The sequence below is a fragment of the Armigeres subalbatus genome, chromosome 3, assembly GCF_024139115.2.
Source record: "Armigeres subalbatus isolate Guangzhou_Male chromosome 3, GZ_Asu_2, whole genome shotgun sequence".
NCBI classification, from domain to species: domain Eukaryota; kingdom Metazoa; phylum Arthropoda; class Insecta; order Diptera; family Culicidae; genus Armigeres; species Armigeres subalbatus.
This window is the reverse complement of record NC_085141.1, coordinates 235183573-235204347: the sequence shown is the minus strand read 5'-3', so window position 1 is coordinate 235204347 and position 20775 is coordinate 235183573. Positions and strand designations below refer to the sequence as shown.

Below are 20775 nucleotides of genomic sequence, written 5' to 3'. Positions count from 1 at the left end.
TTCCAGTATATTCAATGGTGAAAATTATGTTTTAAATGGTGTTGTAACAATAAAATTTATGATATTTTAATGATATTTTTTATCCGGGAACGCATACTTTTAAAGAAGAAGTCATCTGCTCTTTTGCATTATCCCGGAAAAATGCGTCCTTTTAAAGAAGGAGTCATCTACTCTTTTGCATTATCCCGGGCAAATGCGTCCTTTAAAAGAATGAGTGATTTTGATTTAAGTACTCTTTTACCTTTTCCGGGCAAATGCATACTCTTGAAGAAGTAGTTATCTACTCGTTTGCCTTTTTCCGGGCAAACGCATACTGTTAAAGAAGGAGTCATCTACTCTTTTGTCTTCTTCCAGGTAAATACATACTTCTAAAAATGGAAATTATATATTCTTACGACCCATTGCATTTCATACTCTTTTCAACGATTATGCCAAATGGTCATTATGCCAAACGGCTTTATGCCAAACGGCATTATGCCATATGGGCTTCCCCCAATATGAACAACGAGTATAATGGATTATATGCTCCTTCGTATTATATGTGAGCCCTAACAAACATATCAAATGGGCTCCATTCCGGGCAAATGCGTGCTTTAAAATAAGGCAGCATATGTCGTTTTGCCTTATTCCGGGCAAATGCGTACTTCAATATAAGTATTTTTGCATAGAAATATAGTATCTAGTATTTTTAATTTATAGAAATGGCAGCGAAAAACATAGTTTCTTAGACTGATACCTTTTTCTGGGGAACGGGTCATTCTGGGTTTTTGGTTTCTGGGGAATGGGTCATTCGGTTTTTTTTTTCTGGGGAATGGGTCATTCTGGGGATTTTTTTTTCCGGAAAATGGTGCATTCTGGGGAATATAATTCTGGAGAATTGGTCGTTCTGGGAAATGGAATTCTAGGAAATACCATTCTGGGGAACTGATTCTGGGGATTGGTATTCTGGGCATTGACATACAACCGATTTATATGTTTGGAGGAAAACGATTGAAATCCGTATGATAGAGGTACGTGTAGTTTGGGATTAGTATAATTCTGTTTGTTTTAGTTTGGGAAAATAAAATAGAGAAGGTAATGAGTCCTGATTGGAATCTTATCCTCTTGTCTGTAGAGCCGACGTTGTTTCCATTGGATCGCCAAGCTCATCGTTTTAGTAGTCTACTGATTTCACTTTTCTATTTGCGCCTCGATCGGATTTCTGATGTTTGTTTTCGCTTCTCTTTATATTCGTTCGTCATTCAATTCCGTTCGATCCATTCGGCTTCAACGAGCCATCCTTTTTAGGATTTCTTTTTTCTCAAGTCCTTCTTTCCTACTCGTTTCCTCATTTCGTGGGTGTTTGAATATGAAAATAGAAATAATTAAGTTAAAGATAAAGTAAATGATCCATAAGGGGTTTGAAACAGTTTAGTTACAGGGTACTAAATATAGACCAATGAAAACTCTAACTTAACCTCACTTATTTTGACAGTTCACAGAGCTTGTTTACAAGGTGTTAGAAGAAAAATCGATGAGGGGAAAATTAAAATTCATATTTTTAGTTTAAAATTGCTGTGATCCAAGTATTTCAATGATATTCTTTGCATTCAGCATGAAATCAATCACAAAGGACATCTACATGCGAATAAAATGATCTAACAATTTTATCGGAAGCTTCGCCGGAGACTAAGTCCTGGTGAAATAGCTATGTGAACTGTCAACCTACGTCATCTTGCACTGATCTATAGAATAGAACAGCCGTTCTCAACCTTTTTCTTTGAAAGGTACCCCTTTGAACTTTCGCATTAATTGAGGTACCCCTTATTTTTTCGATATAAATGAAAATGAAAAAGATACATGAAAAAAAGAACCTTAAACTTTCGCAAGTTTGGTCTCTCCAAAACAGTTATCTGAAATCTTTCTTATTCCGGGGAACATTATATTACAAATTCAGTTTTTTACATCACGCTTCCTATAAGACATTCAGGACTATTCTGCCGTGAATCGCATATCTGTCCCATCTTGGCTGGGTTTCCTATTCATATGGGACAAATATGCGATTCACGGCAGTATTCGAGGCTTCCGAGCATCTTAGAAGGCGGTATTCGAACCTCTTGAAAGGAGGCTTCCGAGCCTCTTAAAAAGAGATTTCCGAGCCTCTTGAAAGAAGGGTTCCGAGCTTCTTGAAAGGAGGCTTCTGAGTTTCTTAGAAGGAAGCTTTCGAGCCTCTTGAAAGGAAGCTTCTGAGCCTCTTAGAAGGAGGCTTCCGAACCTCTTTTAAGGAGGCTTCCGAACCTGTTGAGAGGAAGCTTCCGAGCCTTTTGAAAGAAGACTTCCGATTCCGAGCCTCTTGAAAGGAGTTTTTCGAACCTCTTAAAAGGGGGCTTTTGAACCTCTTGAAAGAAAGCTTCCGAGCCTCTTGAAAGAAGACTTCCGATTCCGAACCTCTTGAAAGGAGTTTTTCGAACCTCTCGAAAGGAGGCTTTCGAACCTCTTGAAAGGAGGCTTTTGAACCTCTTGAAAGGAAGCTTCCGAGCCTCTTGGAAGGAGACTTCCGATTCCGAACCTCATAAAAGAAGTCTTTCGAACCTCTTGAAAGGAGGCTTTCGAACCTCTTGAAAGGAAGCTTCCGAGCTCCTTAGAAGGAGGCTTCCGAGCTTCTTTAAAGGAGGCTTCCGTGCCTCTTGAAAGGAAACTTCCGATTCCGAACCTCTTGAATGGAGTTTTTCGAACCTCTTGAAAAGAGGCTTCCGAACCTCTTGAAAAGAGTCTTTCGAACACGCACAGAAATAAATTGTAAACTTTACAAAATACAGGGTCAAATTCGACAAACTCGTTTGTTATCTCAGGGCTTACAAACATTTTTGTTGAATTCAACCCAATATGTTTGTTGTTCCAACAATCATGATAGTTATACATTTTATTTTGACGTTTTGTCGTTTTAACAATATTTTTATTAGTTTAACAAACGTGTTTGTTAAAACCACTATATTTTTTGTAGAATTGTCAATATTTTTTCTTTACATTTGAGGTTAAGTTACGAACACACAAATATTTTACAAAACAATATATTACAATTTTTATTTGCAGACTATAGTTCATGCTATTATAAATAACACTTCAGTTTTTTTAGATCACGTATCCATTACAATAGGGCCCCAACCTCGACCCAATCATCTTTTTTCCATTCGTCTGATGAGAAAGATATAACGGGATCAAACTGAGGCATTTGCTAAAAGATGGAATATTATAAATATATTATAAAATAATAGATATTTGGCTTTATTTTTGAATATATATACTTACTTCTACGTTTAAAAAACAATTGTGATATCCATTACACTTTCGATTGTTACTTTCCATGTCGCTTTCCACTAGAAAAAAAAATCACGCGGAGTCACTTTTCCCATTGCAACTGATTTGGCATTTGGTACGCTATTAGCAGCCATATTAGTTTTCTTTGACAGATTATATCAACAAACCAATTTGTAAAAGTAAACATAATTTATGGCGAAATCAACAAAATTGGTTTGTTGACATTACAAATTTTGATTTTCATTGAAACAAACGGTCATGGTTGGATTCAACAAACCAATTTGTTGAATCAACGTAACAAAATTTCTATGCGTGAACCTTTCGAACCGAAAAGAGGCTTCCGAGCCTCTAGAAAGTACAAGACACTGAAGACGGCCTTACTGTTGAGGTCGAAATACTTATCATTGATCATTGATATATATCATTGATATATGTATATCATTGATACGATCATTGAGATAAACGACGAACGGATAAGTGCAATCAACGTTAGCGTCAACATCAACGATCTATGGAAGTCGATTCATGCAGCGGTGAGCACAACAGCACGAGAAGTGGAAGGCACCGCACAAAGGCGACCCAGGACGGGTTGGTTCGATGTGGAGTGTCAGAGAGTGACAGACGAGAAGAACTTTGCCAGAAGTCGGATGTTGGTGTCGGGTACCCGATCGAATAGAGTACAAGGTACAAGCAAGAGCAGCCGAAAAACGAACCAACCGCAACAAGAAAACGCAACGAAGAACAAGTGATTAGCAAGGCGCAGGAAAAAATGGAACAGAACGATATGCGGAGGTTCTATGAGTCTGTCAATGGCGTGCAGAGAAAGACAGCGCCATCTCCCGTCATGTGCAACGACCAACAAGGGAATTTGCTGACAGATAAAACCGAAGTGGCTGCCAGGTGGAAGCAACACTTCGAGACTTTGTTGAATAGTGGAAGTGACGGTGCATCGGTGAGCAGAATAAATATTAGCGACGATGGCCAAGCTGTGGAGTCGCCTACACTAGACGAGGTTAAAAAAGCTGTTAAAGAGCTGAAAACAATAAGGCTGCGGGGAAGGACCAGCTCCCGGCTGAACTGGCATGGCAGTGAGCAGCTTTATGAAGTTCTGCACCATATTATGTCGAAAATATGTGAAGACGAGGAAACGCCTGCTAGCTGGTTGGACGGTCTCATTTGCCCTCTCTTCAAGAAAGGGCTCAGACTGGAGTGCGCCAATTACCGAGGAATAACCCTCCTTAATTCTGCGTACAAAATTATGTCCCGTATTCTGTTCAACAGATTGAGACCGCTTGAAGAGTCCTTCGTCGGCGACTACCAGGCAGGTTTTCGTGAGGGCCGATCAACGACGGATCAAATGTTTACCTTGAGCATTGAGCCTTGAGACAAATCCTTGATAAATTCTGGGAGTACAACTGGCGGACACATCATCTGTTTATTGATTTCAAGGCGGCGTACGATTCAGTGAAACGGAATGAATTATGGCAAATTATGCTTGAAGATGGTTTTCCGGCGAAACTGATACGGCTGATTCGTATAACGTTGGACGGATCGAAATCAAGTGTAAGGGTTGCGGATGAAATATCAACGTCATTTGTTACCTTAGATGGATTAAAGCAGGGTGATGCACTCTCGAATCTACTGTTCAATATAGCGCTCGAGGGAGCGATTAGGAGAGCTGGTGTGCAAAGAAGCGGTACCATTATCACAAGATCACATATGCTCCTGGGATTTGCGGACGATATCGATATTATCGGGATTGATCGCCATGCCGTGGAAGAGGCTTTTGTGCCTTTTAAAAGGGAGACAGCGAGGATTGGACTCACGATCAATACCAACAAAACGAAGTATATGGTCGCTGGCAATCAACGTGGGTTCATTAGTGGTGGTGGTAGCGAAATGGTGCTGGATGGTGAAAAGTTTGAAGTGGTAGAAGAATTTGTGTATCTTGGAACATTAGTGACGTGCGATAATGATGTTACCCGCGAGGTGAAAAGGCGTATTGCAGCTGCAAATAGGGCTTATTACGGACTTCGTAACCAGGTTAAGTCTCGTAGTCTGCAAACGTAAACAAAACTCGCGCTGTATACTACTCTGATTCTTCCGGTGGCTTTATACGGCCATGAAACATGGACGTTAAAGGAGGCTGATCGGAGAGCTTTCGGAGTGTTTGAGAACAGGAGAACGGTATCTGGCGGCGCCGCATGAATCACGAATTGTACCAGGTGTATAAAAGGCTGGATATTATTAAGCTTATTCAACACGGCAGACTACGTTGGGCTGGTCACGTTGTTCGTATGCTGAAAGAACGTCCAACGAAGATAATATTTAGTAGAGAACCCGGAAGAGGCCGCAGGCATCGTGGAAGGCCGCGTACACGATGGCTTTTTGCAGTTGAAGAAGACCTGAGGGCGCTCAATGTTCAGGGCGACTGGAAGCGATTGGCCCAGGATCGAGTCCAGTGGAGAAGGATACTCCATTCGGCGTAGGTTCATCGAAGAGCTGTAGCCCATCAGGTATCAAGTAAGTATTGATTTTTTTTTATTCAGACTAAGGCCGAAGTGGCCTGTGCGGTATATAAGAGTCTTCTCCATTCGGCTCGCTGATGCAAACTCGCGGTGGGAGGCTCACATTGTCTTCTCTTGAACCTCTTCCTATCATGTACTTCGTCTTCGACGTGTTGATGACGTGTCCCGATCGATTGTATCATATGCGGCTTTGAAGTCGATGAATAGATGATGTGTGGGCACGTTGTATTCGCGGCATTTCTGCAGTACTTGGCGAAAGGCGAACACCTGGTCCGTGGTGGAGCGTTCGCCCATAAAACCCGTCTGGTACTGCCCCACGAACTCCCTTGCAATTGGTGCTAGTCGACGGCATAAAATAAGTAAGTATTGATACTGAATCAATAAACCGCCCCAAGATCCCATTACATTATCAAACACAGATTGCAGATTTCAATATTTCGTTACGAAATTGATTAATTGACTAAATTGATTTCATTTTATGTTACTAAATTGATGTACCGTGGAAGCACCATATTTGACGCAGGTCCAAACTTGGCGCACTCTCAAATCAAATGATGCAGAAAACCTATTTTCGCCAAAAATATATCAACGAATCAAGCTAGATGGCTTTATTTGCTCTTCTTCTTTGCATATATGACATAAAAAGCATATTATTTATGAAGAATCAACGTACCCGAATAAAATATATGGAAGTCATAATCATAATGCGTCAATTTTTTTCTTTCTTAGCGACAATGCTAAGGATCGAATGATCATTTTTTCACGCAAAATAACTTTTGTGAGAATCTTTTACCCCTACATACAAACAGCTGAGCATTATGAGTAAGCTTTACCTTTTACGTTGAACATTGCAACATTCGAACGCATTTTTCAACTCAAAATGTTCTGCGTCAAATTAGGCTCACAATCACATAACATATAGGCATCTTTGCCGTGAAATGTGGTCCTTCGATGATTTTGGAACGCTAGCGAAACTAGCGGTGGAAGTCAAGCTTTACTGAACAACGCACATAAGACAGAGCAACATCGCATGCTTTGCTTTCTCTCTCTGTCGCCCTAGATATACGGGAGTGCCGTTCGTCGATTGTTGATATACAAAGAGCCTACTTTGAAATTAGCAGTTTGTTCTATGATGTATATCTGTTTTGTGCTCACAATGCATTATGATGTTCCTAATTAATCTTATCATACGAATAGACAAGGCAGTGCTAATAAACCTCAATAATAGTCTTAGGAAAAGCAATATGTATTCATTAAGTTTTAACTAACTCTCAACTACTTTAAATATTAGTCAACATTGGATCATTCCACTAAGTGTCTAGCCCATGATAGTATGCCTTATGCTGCCTTCGATTTTGGTGAGTTAATTTGACGCGTTTCTCACAGATATTTGGTAATTATGCTGTTTTCATATGCTGGTTTTAGAATTCTAGCGGGAAAACAATATTTTAATATAAATTAGTATCATATAATTCAATTTACTTTCTTTGTACGAAATTCTAACAAACCAAAACAATGAACACATTTTCAATTTTATACTATGTCGCTACAAGTCGTGCAACCCTGAATATGAAATCAAACAAAAATATGGCTGCCTTTCTCATATAAGCTTCAGTTTATGTTAATAGTTTATTTGTTAATAGTTTGAACCGAGCTGAATGGAGAAGTCCTTTATGTGCAGCACAGGCCACTCTGGCCTTAGTCTGATGATAAATAAATAAATTATTGAAAAAATGTATATAGATGGGCAGCTCATATTTTTTTAGATATATCTGCCGGTCACGTAACACTTGCAGATTGGTAGCTTCAATGTGGTTCTAAAAGGGTTCATATACAAGTTGCGTTTTCTGTATCCTTCTCAGTTTAGACAGAAGCTATATGAACTTCTCAGTTTATAGATTCAAAATTGCAGATTACCAAAGAAAGTTATGTTTTTATTACAAATACAACAGACCATGGTAGGCTGGTTATGTAATGAAATGTAAAAGTTAATTTTCCCGCAAATATATATTTTGACATGGTGTAAGACCTAAATAAGAAGCATTTTGAATGATGTGCAGGTTTCATGAAACTAACAAAACACTTACATGCCACAGAGCATATAACTTGCAGAACATCTGAACAAAAAAATGTCTCTTTGTATAATTAATTAACTTTTTATTTTATATCGTACCAAGTTCTATTACACTGTCTTTATATAATAAAAAAATAAGTCATTAAATTGATTGAGTTTTAACATAGTTTTAAAGTGCGTCAAATTAGGAACAACTTTGCGTCAAATAAGGAACATAGTAAAATTAGGGCGTCAAGTTGGGCACCTGTACTGCATAAAAACAGATTAAAAAACTAAGAAATACACTTATATTTCGAAGTTTCATTATTTCTACACATTCTATAATAGTACTAAGCTCGTTATGCAGAATATTAAGCGAATCCATTTTGGAATTATTTTTAAATAATGATACTTTTTAAAATTTTCTTAAGGTGATTATAGAATAAAGCCAGAAATCGGCCATTTTGTAAACCACGTGCTTTTCCAATATATTTTTTAAGAGCACGAGATAAAAGAACCATAACGCGTGTGGGGCTGAAATAATGGTAGATCGTTTGCTTAGTTATGCTGATCAATCATAATTTGATTTTCGGCACTTTGCGAAAAATATTACGCCAGATTTGGGCTTTTGGAAATATATGTAGATAAACGTGTGGTGAATTTGAAATTCATCACGGGCTTCATTGTATAATCACCCTGCGTCAAATATGGTGCCTCCACGGTTATGGAAAAATTAAAAGCATTCATGTTTGTTTTAGGTATGCATTAATGACCAGACCATTTGAGCAACCCCTCACTCACTATTGGTTTCCTCGAAACACTAGGGATTGCATCTGAAATCGAAAATATTAATCTAAACCCCCAACAGTTCAAATGATAGAGGAGAACGGTACAAGACCGCCACCTGGGGCAAGAAGAGCACCACTTAATTTTACAGCTATTATGACTTTTTTTTGTAAAAATTTTAGATCAGATTTTGACCAGCGGCACGCCGATGCAAAAATGTCGGCGGCGGCGTACACCTCTAAAGTAGTGGGAGATCCCCTAGTGCCGGATACATAAGACATTTAACGAAAAATTCCCTAATTATTCGGCTTATGTTTACTTCTATACCATATACACAAAATGTGATCTTTGATGATTAATACAAACTATATTTGACCATTTAAACACGTGTATAGATGTATTTTGCTGATGAATTTTTCTGAAAAATTTCACGGTACAGAAAAGTGTCCCTAAGTACCGGACATAATTTTCTCATGTTCAAATATGACCAAGTTCCTGTTACATCAGTGAAGACATCATTTAGAATAGAAAAAAAAATATTTGCTTTAAGTCGTAGATATTAAAATGTGTTAGTAGAGCATTTTAGACTCTCCAGCTAGATTTTTTACATCCTACTCTAAATTACTACCTTTTTATCTATCTTGTACAACAAAGTTGTACCGAAAGGCTATCATTTCATTCCAAAATCGAACTTATTATAGAAGTCTCGGAGACCCATGATGTTATATACCAATCGACTCAGCTCGTCGAACTGAACAAATGTCTGTCTGCCCGTGTGTATGTGTGTGTGCACACGAAAACCGAAAAACATTAGCCACTTTTTCATATAGTAATTCTTAACCGATTTTCTCGCAACAAGTTGCATTCGACAGGGGACAAAGCCTTGTTGATCACTATTGAATTTGTTAACGATCGACCATTGCGTTTAAAAGTTATTAAGAAAATGGAATCGAACTATAGAAGCGCCATATAAGGTTGGTGTCTTGGCTAAATGCGAGAAAGGCAGTATCACCACTCGGTGAATTAAGTTGGGTTTTGAATGACATCTTTAATTTTTCTGCTTATTTCTAAGGCTTTCTGATACCTCATCAAGAACAAACAATTGAATTGAAGTATGGCTTTTCTATCACATGAAAAATATTACTATCCGGACTCGGGGGACAGCTTCCGGATACAGAAATTGATTTTGCACCAAAGTTGCATTATATGAACCGGTACCAGCGAAAGTGGTACATGTTACATTGAGTAAATTTTACAGGAGACGCATTTTTCCAAAAACTTCAGAAAGAAAATTCAAATTTGCAATTTTCTGCAACTCAACTGTGCCAACATGATAAGAAAATTATTTTGAGCTTTTTAGTGGAATGTTTTCACCTGTCATAAGACGAGTTTATACCATCCCATTGAATTCCACCACTTAATTGTATCTTGACAGATACGTATTTCGACCTCAACAGTAAGGCCGTCTTCAGTGTATACTATTATACCATACTATACCATATTTTTAGGGGGCAACAAATTTTTTGGCAAAAAAATCCGAGGGGGGGGAGACAAAATAGATTTTAAATATTTGTATCGGCCTAATGTGGAGATGGTCAATATTTGCCACATTTTAAATAACGATCACGATTTGTTAGATATATTGAACCGGTGCCAGCGAAAGTGGTACATAAACCATAATAAAATTCGGATAATTTTGAGCATTTTCAAAACATTCTTTAACAAATCCGAGGCGTTTTTTGATTTTTTTTTTCATTTTAATATTTATTTTTTAATATCCCCCCCCCTTTTGACCTTTCGGAGACCAGTAGAACAAAAAGTCAATTAAATATTTGTAACGGCCTTATCAGAATGCACTCGATTGATTTGAATATTATTGAATATTATTGATTCAAGTAAGGCGAAACATGATTTTTTTTTGGGATTTTTGTTCAGTTTACAACATGAGGGACTGATATTCCATGCAGGTAAAAGACTTTTCAATAGCTTTCTTTTGTAGGTACTATATAAAATGGTGGAGGGATCTCTGCAAGTGTTGTTTTGAGAAGTGTCCGGTATTGGGAGGTGTCCGGCGCTGGGGGATCTCTCCCTAATGATGTTTGCTGAATGGCATTCGAAAGCCAAACACTATCTGATGCGGGAGGATAAATAAACAGATGGAGATCGGAAACCCCTATTTCCTTTCTGAAACACAGGACCGGGACGGGTTATCAATTAGGACGGCTGCAGGAAAACGTCAAACAATTGGGCAACATTTTAACATCGATTGGTGCGATATGGCAGAACTTCGACCATATTAGCGAGGCTCTGCTTATATGCGAAACATTTTCAATAACATCATTAATTAGGAATATAACAAGCGTCATTTCAATATCTAATTTGATTGACACGAGCATAAAGCAAATAGGTAAATATTGGAAAGTCTTCAAACCAGGCCAGGAAACAATTAGTTGTTTGCACAATTTGCATCATTTTCACATCTAATTAAATGCCAGAGAGTAGCTTCTCTAATCTCAAATTTTAGTTCTAGTTTCAAATTGCAATTAAAATTTCATCCAGTGTAGAAATAGGTGTGCTATATCTCTTTGCAATTCTATAGCAAACCACAATATTTGATAAGTGATTTTTTGTTTGTTTGTTCAATCAATAATTTATAAATTGTTACTTACTTAATCAATGAAACTAAAAGACGGTGTCTCTATTTTTTAGGTTCTTCTTTAGGTGCATCCGGGTAGGTATTCGGGAAACCTAAATAGTAATCCGCTATCCGACCAGCTTCCCGCAGGCCACTAAGCAATGCCCCGTGAACGGTCGCTGGATAATTTCGAATAGTGTGCTCACCAGCGAAGAACAATCGTGGAATGTCCGCCTTGCTACCATCCTCATCGTCGTTCCCGTTTGTGCCGGAGTGCGAAGCCCCTCCGTTGATACCGCCCAGCCCTCCGATGGTGCTGCCACTGAACCGCGGCGTCACTGGTGCTGCCAACAAATCATAATCGCTTCCAGATGATCCCACCGAAACAAAACTGTACGATCCTCGTGCCCACGGATCTGCTCGCCATCGGGTGACGACTGTTTCCTTGGGCTGCGGCACTGAGGAATTGCCAAAAATGCCTTTCAGGACGGCGATACATCGACCTTAAATAACAAATAAAAACATCATTATCAACCATAATTATAGCGCAAAAGCGACATTTTAACGTCCTACACATATGTTTAACTGGGATTCCCAAGTCGATGTTCTGTTCTACTCACCTACGATTACATCGTCCGAAACATTCTCCATTATGGCAGCGGATTGCCCGGCAACAAGGGCTAGCAGAACCGGGGACTGCGAAATGTTCCAAAACAGAAACAGCTCACCACGGCTAGCGGTAGTGCTTCCGACATGCCCAAACAGATTGGTGTTCGGGTCCCAGAAGATCCTGTCGAAGCACAGCACAACTTTGTTCAAATTTCCGAATCCCAACCGCTGTATTGCCGATTGTTTCCACTCTGGTAGCGGTGGATCAAATCGGACGGTGTTCAATTGCGAAGATTGCTCTGAGATTGCCACTTTGAGAACGCCCAGCGTCAATGTGCACAGTACAAGGTCGGCCTTATAATGAACGGTGGAGTTGTTCGATTTGAGATCGGCTGTCACCTCGACTCCACCGGGAAAATACTTGATACGCTTCACCGCCGTATTGACTCGAACATCAAGCCCCTCCGTGAGGGCGATCGGAACGCAAGAGTATCCGTTTTTGACGGTCGTATGGTTACCGATGAATTCGAAATCGTCATCCTGGTCCCAATGTTTCAGTGAGAGATTACTCAATGGTGTCGCATTCGCAAACTCGAGGTTGGCAAAGTGCCAGTCCAGAATTTGGCGATCCTTCGAGGAAAGATACACCTCACTCACTTGATCATTCTCAAGCTCCTTCAGTTTGGATTCAATCTTTCCCTGACTAGAGCGAAGTTGCTCGATCTCTTTCCAAGCGAGTTGTTCCTCTCGTGTCGTGAGGCGAATGCTGAATTCATGCTCAATGTACTTACTGTCAAGTTCACTTGGTTTAGCTGGCCTCGTTTGAAGTAATTCTTTGTGCTTTGCGCGAAGGTTTTTAATCCGATCCATTGTGTCTTTAATTGATTTCTGATTCTCAATCAGCTTCTGTTGCCAGCTTATAATGTTGTTCAGATGTTGAACCTGCTTTTCTTTGACGTGTTTCTCTTGAAGTTTAATGATCCATTCTAGAGCTTGGCCTAATGATACGGGATGGTTTCCAGCATAATTGAAATCAAGTTGATGGGAGAGATAGCTTGTAGCTTCCAGTAATCGATTAAACTCGCGTTCAACCATATCATCCTTATGCTTAGGAACAGGCTTTCCTCCAGCTCCGTATAGAGGACATGCGGTTTTAATAGGACACATTTCCATTCCCGTCTGTTTACTGAGTATTGTAATGGGATTTCCCCATATTCCAGTCACGACCATTGCTCCCAAATCAGCCGTATAAGAATTTTTACGAAACGTGGCTATCCTTCCTCCCACTCTATCCCGGGCTTCAAGAACTATTACGTCAAATCCAAACTGCTGAAGTTGCTGAGCAGCGGAAAGGCCGGATATACCGGCACCTATGACAATTACTTTTGCTAGTTTTTTAGTTGGCAATGGTTTCAAGCGCTTGAATATGCCAAAATTAATAAAACCGTGTCTCTCTAAAAATGCATGCACCTTCCGCACCAAATTTGGATCGCTATCGAACGGTTGTTCTATATTTTTTAATGCGTTTTCCACAGTCAGCTGCAAGGTTGGATTCTCGATCCACATCTGCAGAATTCGATTGCGCACGTTCAGAAACACCCGCTGAGCAACAAGGCCATGTTTAGTAATTTCCGGAAAGCAAACCGCTTCCGAAGCAGTCATTTTTTCGAATGGCAATCGGGACTGGAAGGCTGCCCCCTCCAGACCCGCCATTATCTCGCGATGAGGATTCGGGTCAACTTCCCCACCCTTTTCGTCCTTGACCGGAGGTTCCGGTTCACGTTTTTTGACCTTGGCTTCCATTTTCGCCTCCGGTTTTTTCTCATTGTTTGCGGTATCTGACGAATTCGTAGCCGGTCTTGTGTCAGAATATTCCACTCTTGGCTTCTTCCGTCGACTAATTCGCCGACCTTCATCCCCTTCTTTATTTTCTGCCTGCGCAGACCCCGTCTTCCCCTTTCCTTTCGGAGTGAAATCCGTCATTTCGATATCGGAGTCATCGCTTATCAAGGTCACCGTTTCGATTTCCTGCGCGGTGGACATATTCAATGATACACCACTAGTGGTGGCCCCTGCACCGGCGTTTGCACTCATGATTAGCAGGTTCTATCGCCCCTTTCCTTGAAGGGGCCGCCGCGAATGTGCGTTGAAAGTAGGCTTCTTATTCTTACCGTTCTTCGTAGCTTACAGGGAAGTGAATGTTTATGGCACCATATCAGTGATTTTTTCGCAACTATCTACACTATTGTGTGCGCTAGAAGTATGTGTCTGTGAAATGCATGAAATTTAATCAATTAGTGGCGAAAAAACATGAATTAAACTCACTTTTTCAGAACTTGGCTAACCGAGGACGCAAAGAAAGAGGCACAACAATTTTTTTTTTGACAAACGAACAACCGCGATGAAAAATTTTAGTGTGCGTTGCAAAAATCATCACTGTGGGTGACATTCACACCAGGGTGGCCAGATTGTGTTTTGATAAATCGGTAGCTTGACTGTAGAAAAATCGGTAGACCGGGAAGGGATCGTTCAAAAATTACGTCCATCGTTTTTCGGCATTTTCAACCCCCCTCCCCCCCTGTTGTCACAAGCTGTCACAAATCATTGACCCCCTCCCTCCCCCTGTACGTACTACTGTAATTTATAATAAAGGTTCGTCTTCTTCGTACACTATTTTTACAAGAAACTTAGTAAGAATTAACTCCCTTAATAGCAAATTAAAATTTTTGTGGGCTTATCAAATTGTTTTTAAAATGTAATTTGATACTTTTTCTTGTTGGACGTAACACAAGACGAGATCCCCCCTCTCCCCCTGTCACAAACTGTCACAAATTCTAGACCCCCCTCCCCCCTCAAAACCATGGACGTAATTTTTGAACAACCCCAAAGTATACTATATATATATATTAAGGGTCTCTGTTCAAATATTACGTAACGCGGAAAACGTTGTTTTTAAGATATATCTATATATCTATATAAGATATATATATCTTGCTATCCAGTTTTCCGCGAGCGGTAATGGCCGCCAGCTTGCCTGCGGGTTAGTCTCTGATTTGACGTCTGTGGAGGTCAACTGCACCCACCGCTCCGAGAATTCTGACCAATGTGGCATATAAAAAGGTGCCGATTCAGTGAAATCAATCCTTGTTATATATCACATTGATCAAAATGCTTGAATGGTGGGTGCAGTTGACCTCCAGAAACGTCAAACCAGAGACTAACCCGCAGGCATGCTGACGGCCATTACCGCTCGCGGAAAACTGGATAGCAATGAGGACTCCCGTGGAGGTGCTCTTACGGAGCAAAACCGTAAAAAAAATTACCGATCAAGAGAGTCGAGAATAATGCTACGTTTAGACAAGGCAAGTGAATTGAGCAAGTCGCTTGAATCGAATACGCGAACTGAACATGTAAACACCTTAATTTAATTCACTTGAACGAAAAGAAAGTTGAACATGTTCAACTTTTGGCAAGTCAATTGAACACTAAAACAGATTTGGGAAGATCCATTAAATACGTAACGCGAAAATTGAGCATTTTCAACCCCCCCTCACCCTTATGTCACACTTTTTGTATTAAACATCTGAAAATTTTGTGGGTCTGTTCACAAATTACGTAACGCTTTTGGGGGGAGGGGAGGTCCAACTTGCTTTATACTTTGTTACACAAAAAGGTGGGGGAGGGGGTGGGTACTACCAAATGCTACGCATAACGCCAGGCTACTGACATCCTATTGTTTAGCCCATCGCCAGATCGTAGCCAGGATGTCCTCAGCTATAATTTTTTTTCATACTGCGTTTCAATGATGACAGCGGTCTTAGACATAGACTATGTCTATTGATGATGATGACACCGCGCTTGTCACCGGCTCGCATAACGCGTGTGAAAATTTATTTCAAACTTTTTTATTGGTATTATATTTCATAATTAAATCTTCCAAACCAAAGCCAAAGTTAATAGAGGCAACCCAGAGAGTTTTCATTTAAAGAAGTTGCATCTTAGCTCAACCACTTCAACCATGTAAACAGTTCAATTTATATTTACGGATGATGATGATGATGATGACGATGATACTACATTATACCCCCGCTGATCCGATAAATGTATGGCCGGACTATCGGGGTTTCTCTCGTTAATCCGACTGTCAAATCCATACAAATGAACCAAAACAAAATCACAGCACAATTTTGAAAACTGACAGCATAATGTGTTTAAATGGGTGTTGATACTTTTTAATCCGGAAAATTCCGAATTAAGCCTACCTTACACCTCGGGAAAATTTTCCGCTGGATTTTGGTCCCCGTGCATTTTAAATGGGGCCGGGATTTTGATTTTCCGTGCCCAAATCCCGAAAACATCGCATATGCAAAAATACATGGGGAAAAAATCCACGATCCAAATTCCCGAGGTGTGAGGCTACCTTTAGCGAGATCCGGACTAACGAGTCGTCGGACTAGCGAGGTCCGGATAAGCGGGGGGATACTGTACCATCTGTTGTAGCAAGGCACCTGCCGATAGCACTGGCCATATCTGACAAACGATTTTATCATGATTATACTATTGTATGTATTTCATCAAACTACTGTATGAAGGGCCAAAAATGGGTGGGGTGGTTCCATAAGCAAAGACACTTATGCGAATCCACGGGATGAATAGAGAATCTCCTTCCAGAAGAAAGTTCATACATACAATAATATAATCTAGCCCTCGTTAAGGTAGCCTCACACCTCGGGAATTTGATCCGCGGATTTTTTCCCCATGCATTTTTGCATATGCGATGTTTTCGGGATTTGGACACGGAAAATCAAAATCCCGGCCCCCTTTAAAGGTAGCCTCACACCTCGGGAATTTGGTTCGCGGATTTTTTCCCCATGTATTTTTGCATATGTGATGTTTTCGGGATTTGGGCACGGAAAATCAAAATCCCGGCCCCATTTAAAATGCACGGGGACCAAAATCCGGCGGAAAATTTTCCCGAGGTGTAAGGCAGCCTTAAAATACACGGGGACCAAATTCCGGCGGAAAATTTTCCCGAGGTGTAAGGCAGCCTTTACCCAGATTGACCCAATAGATGGGGAGAAGAGCCCGCCCTTTATCCACGAGATGTTAACAATAGGAGGTTGGCGATTCCACTCTTCCTATCCAAATCGCTTCAATCGGGTGCCCTGATGGTTATATATACTATTTTGTAATATTTTATATAAATAATGGGATATAATGTAATTGCATATAATGGAATTCTCTCACCAAATTTCTGCGGACGAGATCCTTTCTTCACACCAGTGTGTTTTGAGAATGCTTCAGTTTTGAACCAATGTCTTGAAAAGCACAGAAATCAGAAAGTGTTTGATAAAATGAAATGTTTGAATCCTTGATTCGTTTTATATCTCCGTTCAAGGTTCATAATGCTGACTCAATCTCAGTAGCACATGATTTTCCCTCACGGAAGTTTTCGGGGAGAAATCGCTTTTCGGAAAAGAAAAACAGCCTGGAGAGTGATAACAATTTTTCGCTTACTTCGATTGCCGCTAAACGTTGGTTTGCTCTTTTTCTTTCATATTCGAGTCTTTTCGTGGCATCATCAATGCAAATGGTAGTAGCTTATGTGGAACAAATAACTGAACGCTTTCATACAGATAGCGTGGTGGTGTGGCTAAAGTAAGCACATCCCAACAGCTATTATTGTTACTATTCTGGGTTCGAAACCCGGCGCGGCCATACAATTTTGTAATTGTTCTGCGATAATTCTCGCGAAAAGTGAGTGAGAGGTAAAAGTAATGAAACGAAAAAGGATTTTCATCTAATAGGCAAGATTTTCGTTCATCTTCCAATGCTAATTCTAGAGAAAAAATTGATGGGTGAAAGATGATCCTCAACATAAACAACGAAACAAGATTTTCCCTTGGCCCGAAAAACGCTTGCTTTGGTCTCATTGAAACGAAAAGTCGAAACCCTGTCTCCGTTGAATCGTTCAATACGTTATGGACATCTAAGACGGGACACGATTGGTCACTATCAAAATCATTTTTCTTCGTCGGGATATCTTGATGGCATTTGATTTCAAGACAAAATTTTCAAAACGACTTATCTGCTTTTGTGAACAAAGATTCAAACGGCGATTTGATGAATCTGATAGCTCTCCCCCACAAACCAACACCATCAACAGGTAGCGGAAACATTCAGCTACCTATTGATGGTATTAGTTAGCGTGGGAGAGCTATCAGATTCGTCAAATCGTCGTTTGAAACTTTGTTTACAAAAGCAGATAAGTCCTTTTGAAAATTTTGTCTTGATTTGTCAGTGATACTTGAGTTTCACATTTTCTCCATTTCTACTTTCAACCCACCCACATCAACTACACTCAAATTAAATGGCTGATAAATTATAAGTGCAAAAAGCACATAGACGACGAGCGCAATTCAAAATTTACATTCTAAGGACGTTTTCACCGCTGGTCTATTTTTTTGGTCTATTTTTCTAACAGTTCTAAAAATATGGACCACCAAAAATAGACCGAATTTCGCCCATTTTCACCGGTGTCTGTTCCAAACAGTGTATTTACACAAACAAAAAACAAAGTGTTGTTTATAAACAACATCTTGTTTATTATGTGAACATATGGCCACCGCGTTGTTCCCGTAGAAGGTTCCCCAAGGAAACCTGCAATAGGGCTTATTTTAGTTTTAGTACCAAAACCAGTTATTCAATGGCTCTTTCTTCATGGGTTTTACAGGAGAAATTACTGAACGAAGGAACTCCTACAGTCATCCCAAGAAGTTTTCCTGAAACTCATCCATAAATTCTAGATTTAACCTTTTGATAGAAATTCCTAATAATATGCAAAAAAAAAAACAGCATAAATTCTTCGCAAAGTTCCTTAGGCAAATCCTCCTGTAGTTTCTCCGCCAAATCCTCTTCAAGTTTCTCCAGGATATCCTTCTGAAATTCTTCCAACAAATTCTCATGAAATTCTCAAGTTCCTTCACCAAAACTTCCTGGTTTTTCTCTGCCAAATCCTTCTTCCTCCAGCAAATTTTCCTAGAGATCTTTCAACAAATTCTTCTCGAGATCTATACTTAAATCCTCCTGGAGTTCCTCGAGTATATCCTTCTGGTGTTCCTCCACCAAATTCTTCTGGAGTTCCTTAATCAAATTGTCCAGAAGTTCGTTCACAAAATCCTCCTGGAATTGCTCCAGTAAATCCTCCTGAAGTTCTTCCAGAAAATTTTACAGAAGTTTCTCCAGTAAATCCTCCTGGTGTTCCTCACCTGAATCCTTCTGAAATTCCTCCAGCGAATTCTCCTAGAATTCTTCCAGTTCACCACATCGTCATTCCAGCATGGAAGTTCTTCCATCAAATCCTCTTGGAGCTCTTCCAGCAAAACTTTCTGGAATTCCTGAACCCCGGTTCCTGAACCAAATCTTCTTGGCGTTCCTCCAGCAAACCTCCCTGGAGTTCCTCCATCAAATCCTTCTGAAGATCCATAAGCATATCCTCATAAAGTTCTTCCACTAGATCCTTTTGGAGTTTCTTCAGCATACCCTGCTAAAGTTCCTCCACCAAATCCTCCTGGAGTTCCTCCACCAAATCTTCCTGGAGTTCCCAATCAAATCATCCTGCAGTTCGTTCATAAAATCCTCCTGAATTTTCTCCAATCCTTCTGCAGTTGCTCCAGCAGTTTTTCTAGAAGTTTCTCCAACAAATTCTCCAGGAGCTCTGAAATTCTTCCAGTGAATCCTTCTGGAGTTGCTTCACCAAATCGTACTTCTAGCATATCATTCAAAAGTTCTTCCATCAAATACTCTTGGAGCTCCTTCAGCAAAACCTCCTTGAATTCCTGTACCCACCAAGTTCTTCTGTAGTTCCTCCCTGGGGTTCCTCTGCCAAATCCTTCTGGAAATCCATAAGCATATCATCATAAAGTTCTTCAACTAGATACTGAAAGATTCCCTCGGGAATCCCTGAAGGATTCCCTCCGGAATTCCTGAAGGATTACGTCTGGAATCCCTGAAGAATTCCGGCCTGAAACACCAAAGAATTCCCGTCCTGAATCCCTATAGGATTCTCGTTGTAATCCCCAATGGATTCCGTCGAGATCACCAATGGATTCTCGTCGGAATCCCTAATGGATTCTTGTCGAAATTCCCAATGGATTCCCGTCAGAATGCACAATTGATTCCCGTCGGAATCCTTAGTGCATTACCGTCGGAATCCCAAGTGGAATCTAGTTAGACTGCCCAATATATTCCCGTCGGAATATCTTATGAATTCTTGTCGGAATTCCTAATGGATTTCCGTCAGAATCCCTAATGGATTCCCGTCGGAATCCCTAATTGATTCCCGTCGGAATCCTCAATACATTCCCGTCGGAATCCTCAATAGATTCCCGTCGGAATCCTTAATGAATTCCCATCTTAGTCCCTAATGGATTGCCGTCGGAATCTCTAATGGATTCCCGTCGGAATCCCTAATGGAATCTGATCAGAATCCTCAATGTATTCCCGTTGGAATCCCTAACAGGTTCTTGTCGAAATTCTCTATGGATTTCCGTATGGATTACAATATATTCCCGTCGGAATCTCTAATGAATAATATTCTATCGGAATCTCTAATGGATTCCCGTCGGAATCTCTAATGGATTCCCGTCGGAATCTCTAATGGAATCTCGTCGTTTGATGGATTCCCATCAAAACCTCAATACATTCCCGTCGGAATCCCTAATGGATTCCCAATCCCCAAAGGATTCCCGTCGGAATCCCTAGAACATTCCCGTCAGAATCTCTAATGGATTCTCGTCGAAATTTCCAATGGATACCCGTCATAATACCTAATGGATTCTTGTCAGAATCCCCAATGGATTCCCGTC

The 20775-nt window shown here is 40.2% G+C and overlaps 1 protein-coding gene across 3 annotated transcripts; it reads right to left on the bottom strand.

Moving 5' to 3' along the window:
* Positions 1-11126: 11126 nt before the first annotated feature.
* Positions 11127-14375, bottom strand: LOC134220950 (possible lysine-specific histone demethylase 1). 3 transcript variants are annotated; one of them, XM_062700107.1, is made up of 3 exons: positions 14234-14375; positions 11920-14176; positions 11127-11802 (listed from the first exon to the last, which is right to left on the bottom strand). In XM_062700107.1, the coding sequence occupies exons 2-3, from the start codon at positions 14000-14002 to the stop codon at positions 11363-11365; spliced, it is 2523 nt and encodes an 840-aa protein (XP_062556091.1). In that variant the 5' UTR covers positions 14003-14176; positions 14234-14375; the 3' UTR covers positions 11127-11362. The 3 variants fall into 3 exon arrangements, with proteins under 3 accessions (XP_062556091.1, XP_062556093.1, XP_062556092.1); XM_062700109.1 differs by having other exon boundaries at positions 11920-14162; positions 14234-14349; XM_062700108.1 differs by having other exon boundaries at positions 14254-14346.
* Positions 14376-20775: the final 6400 nt, after the last annotated feature.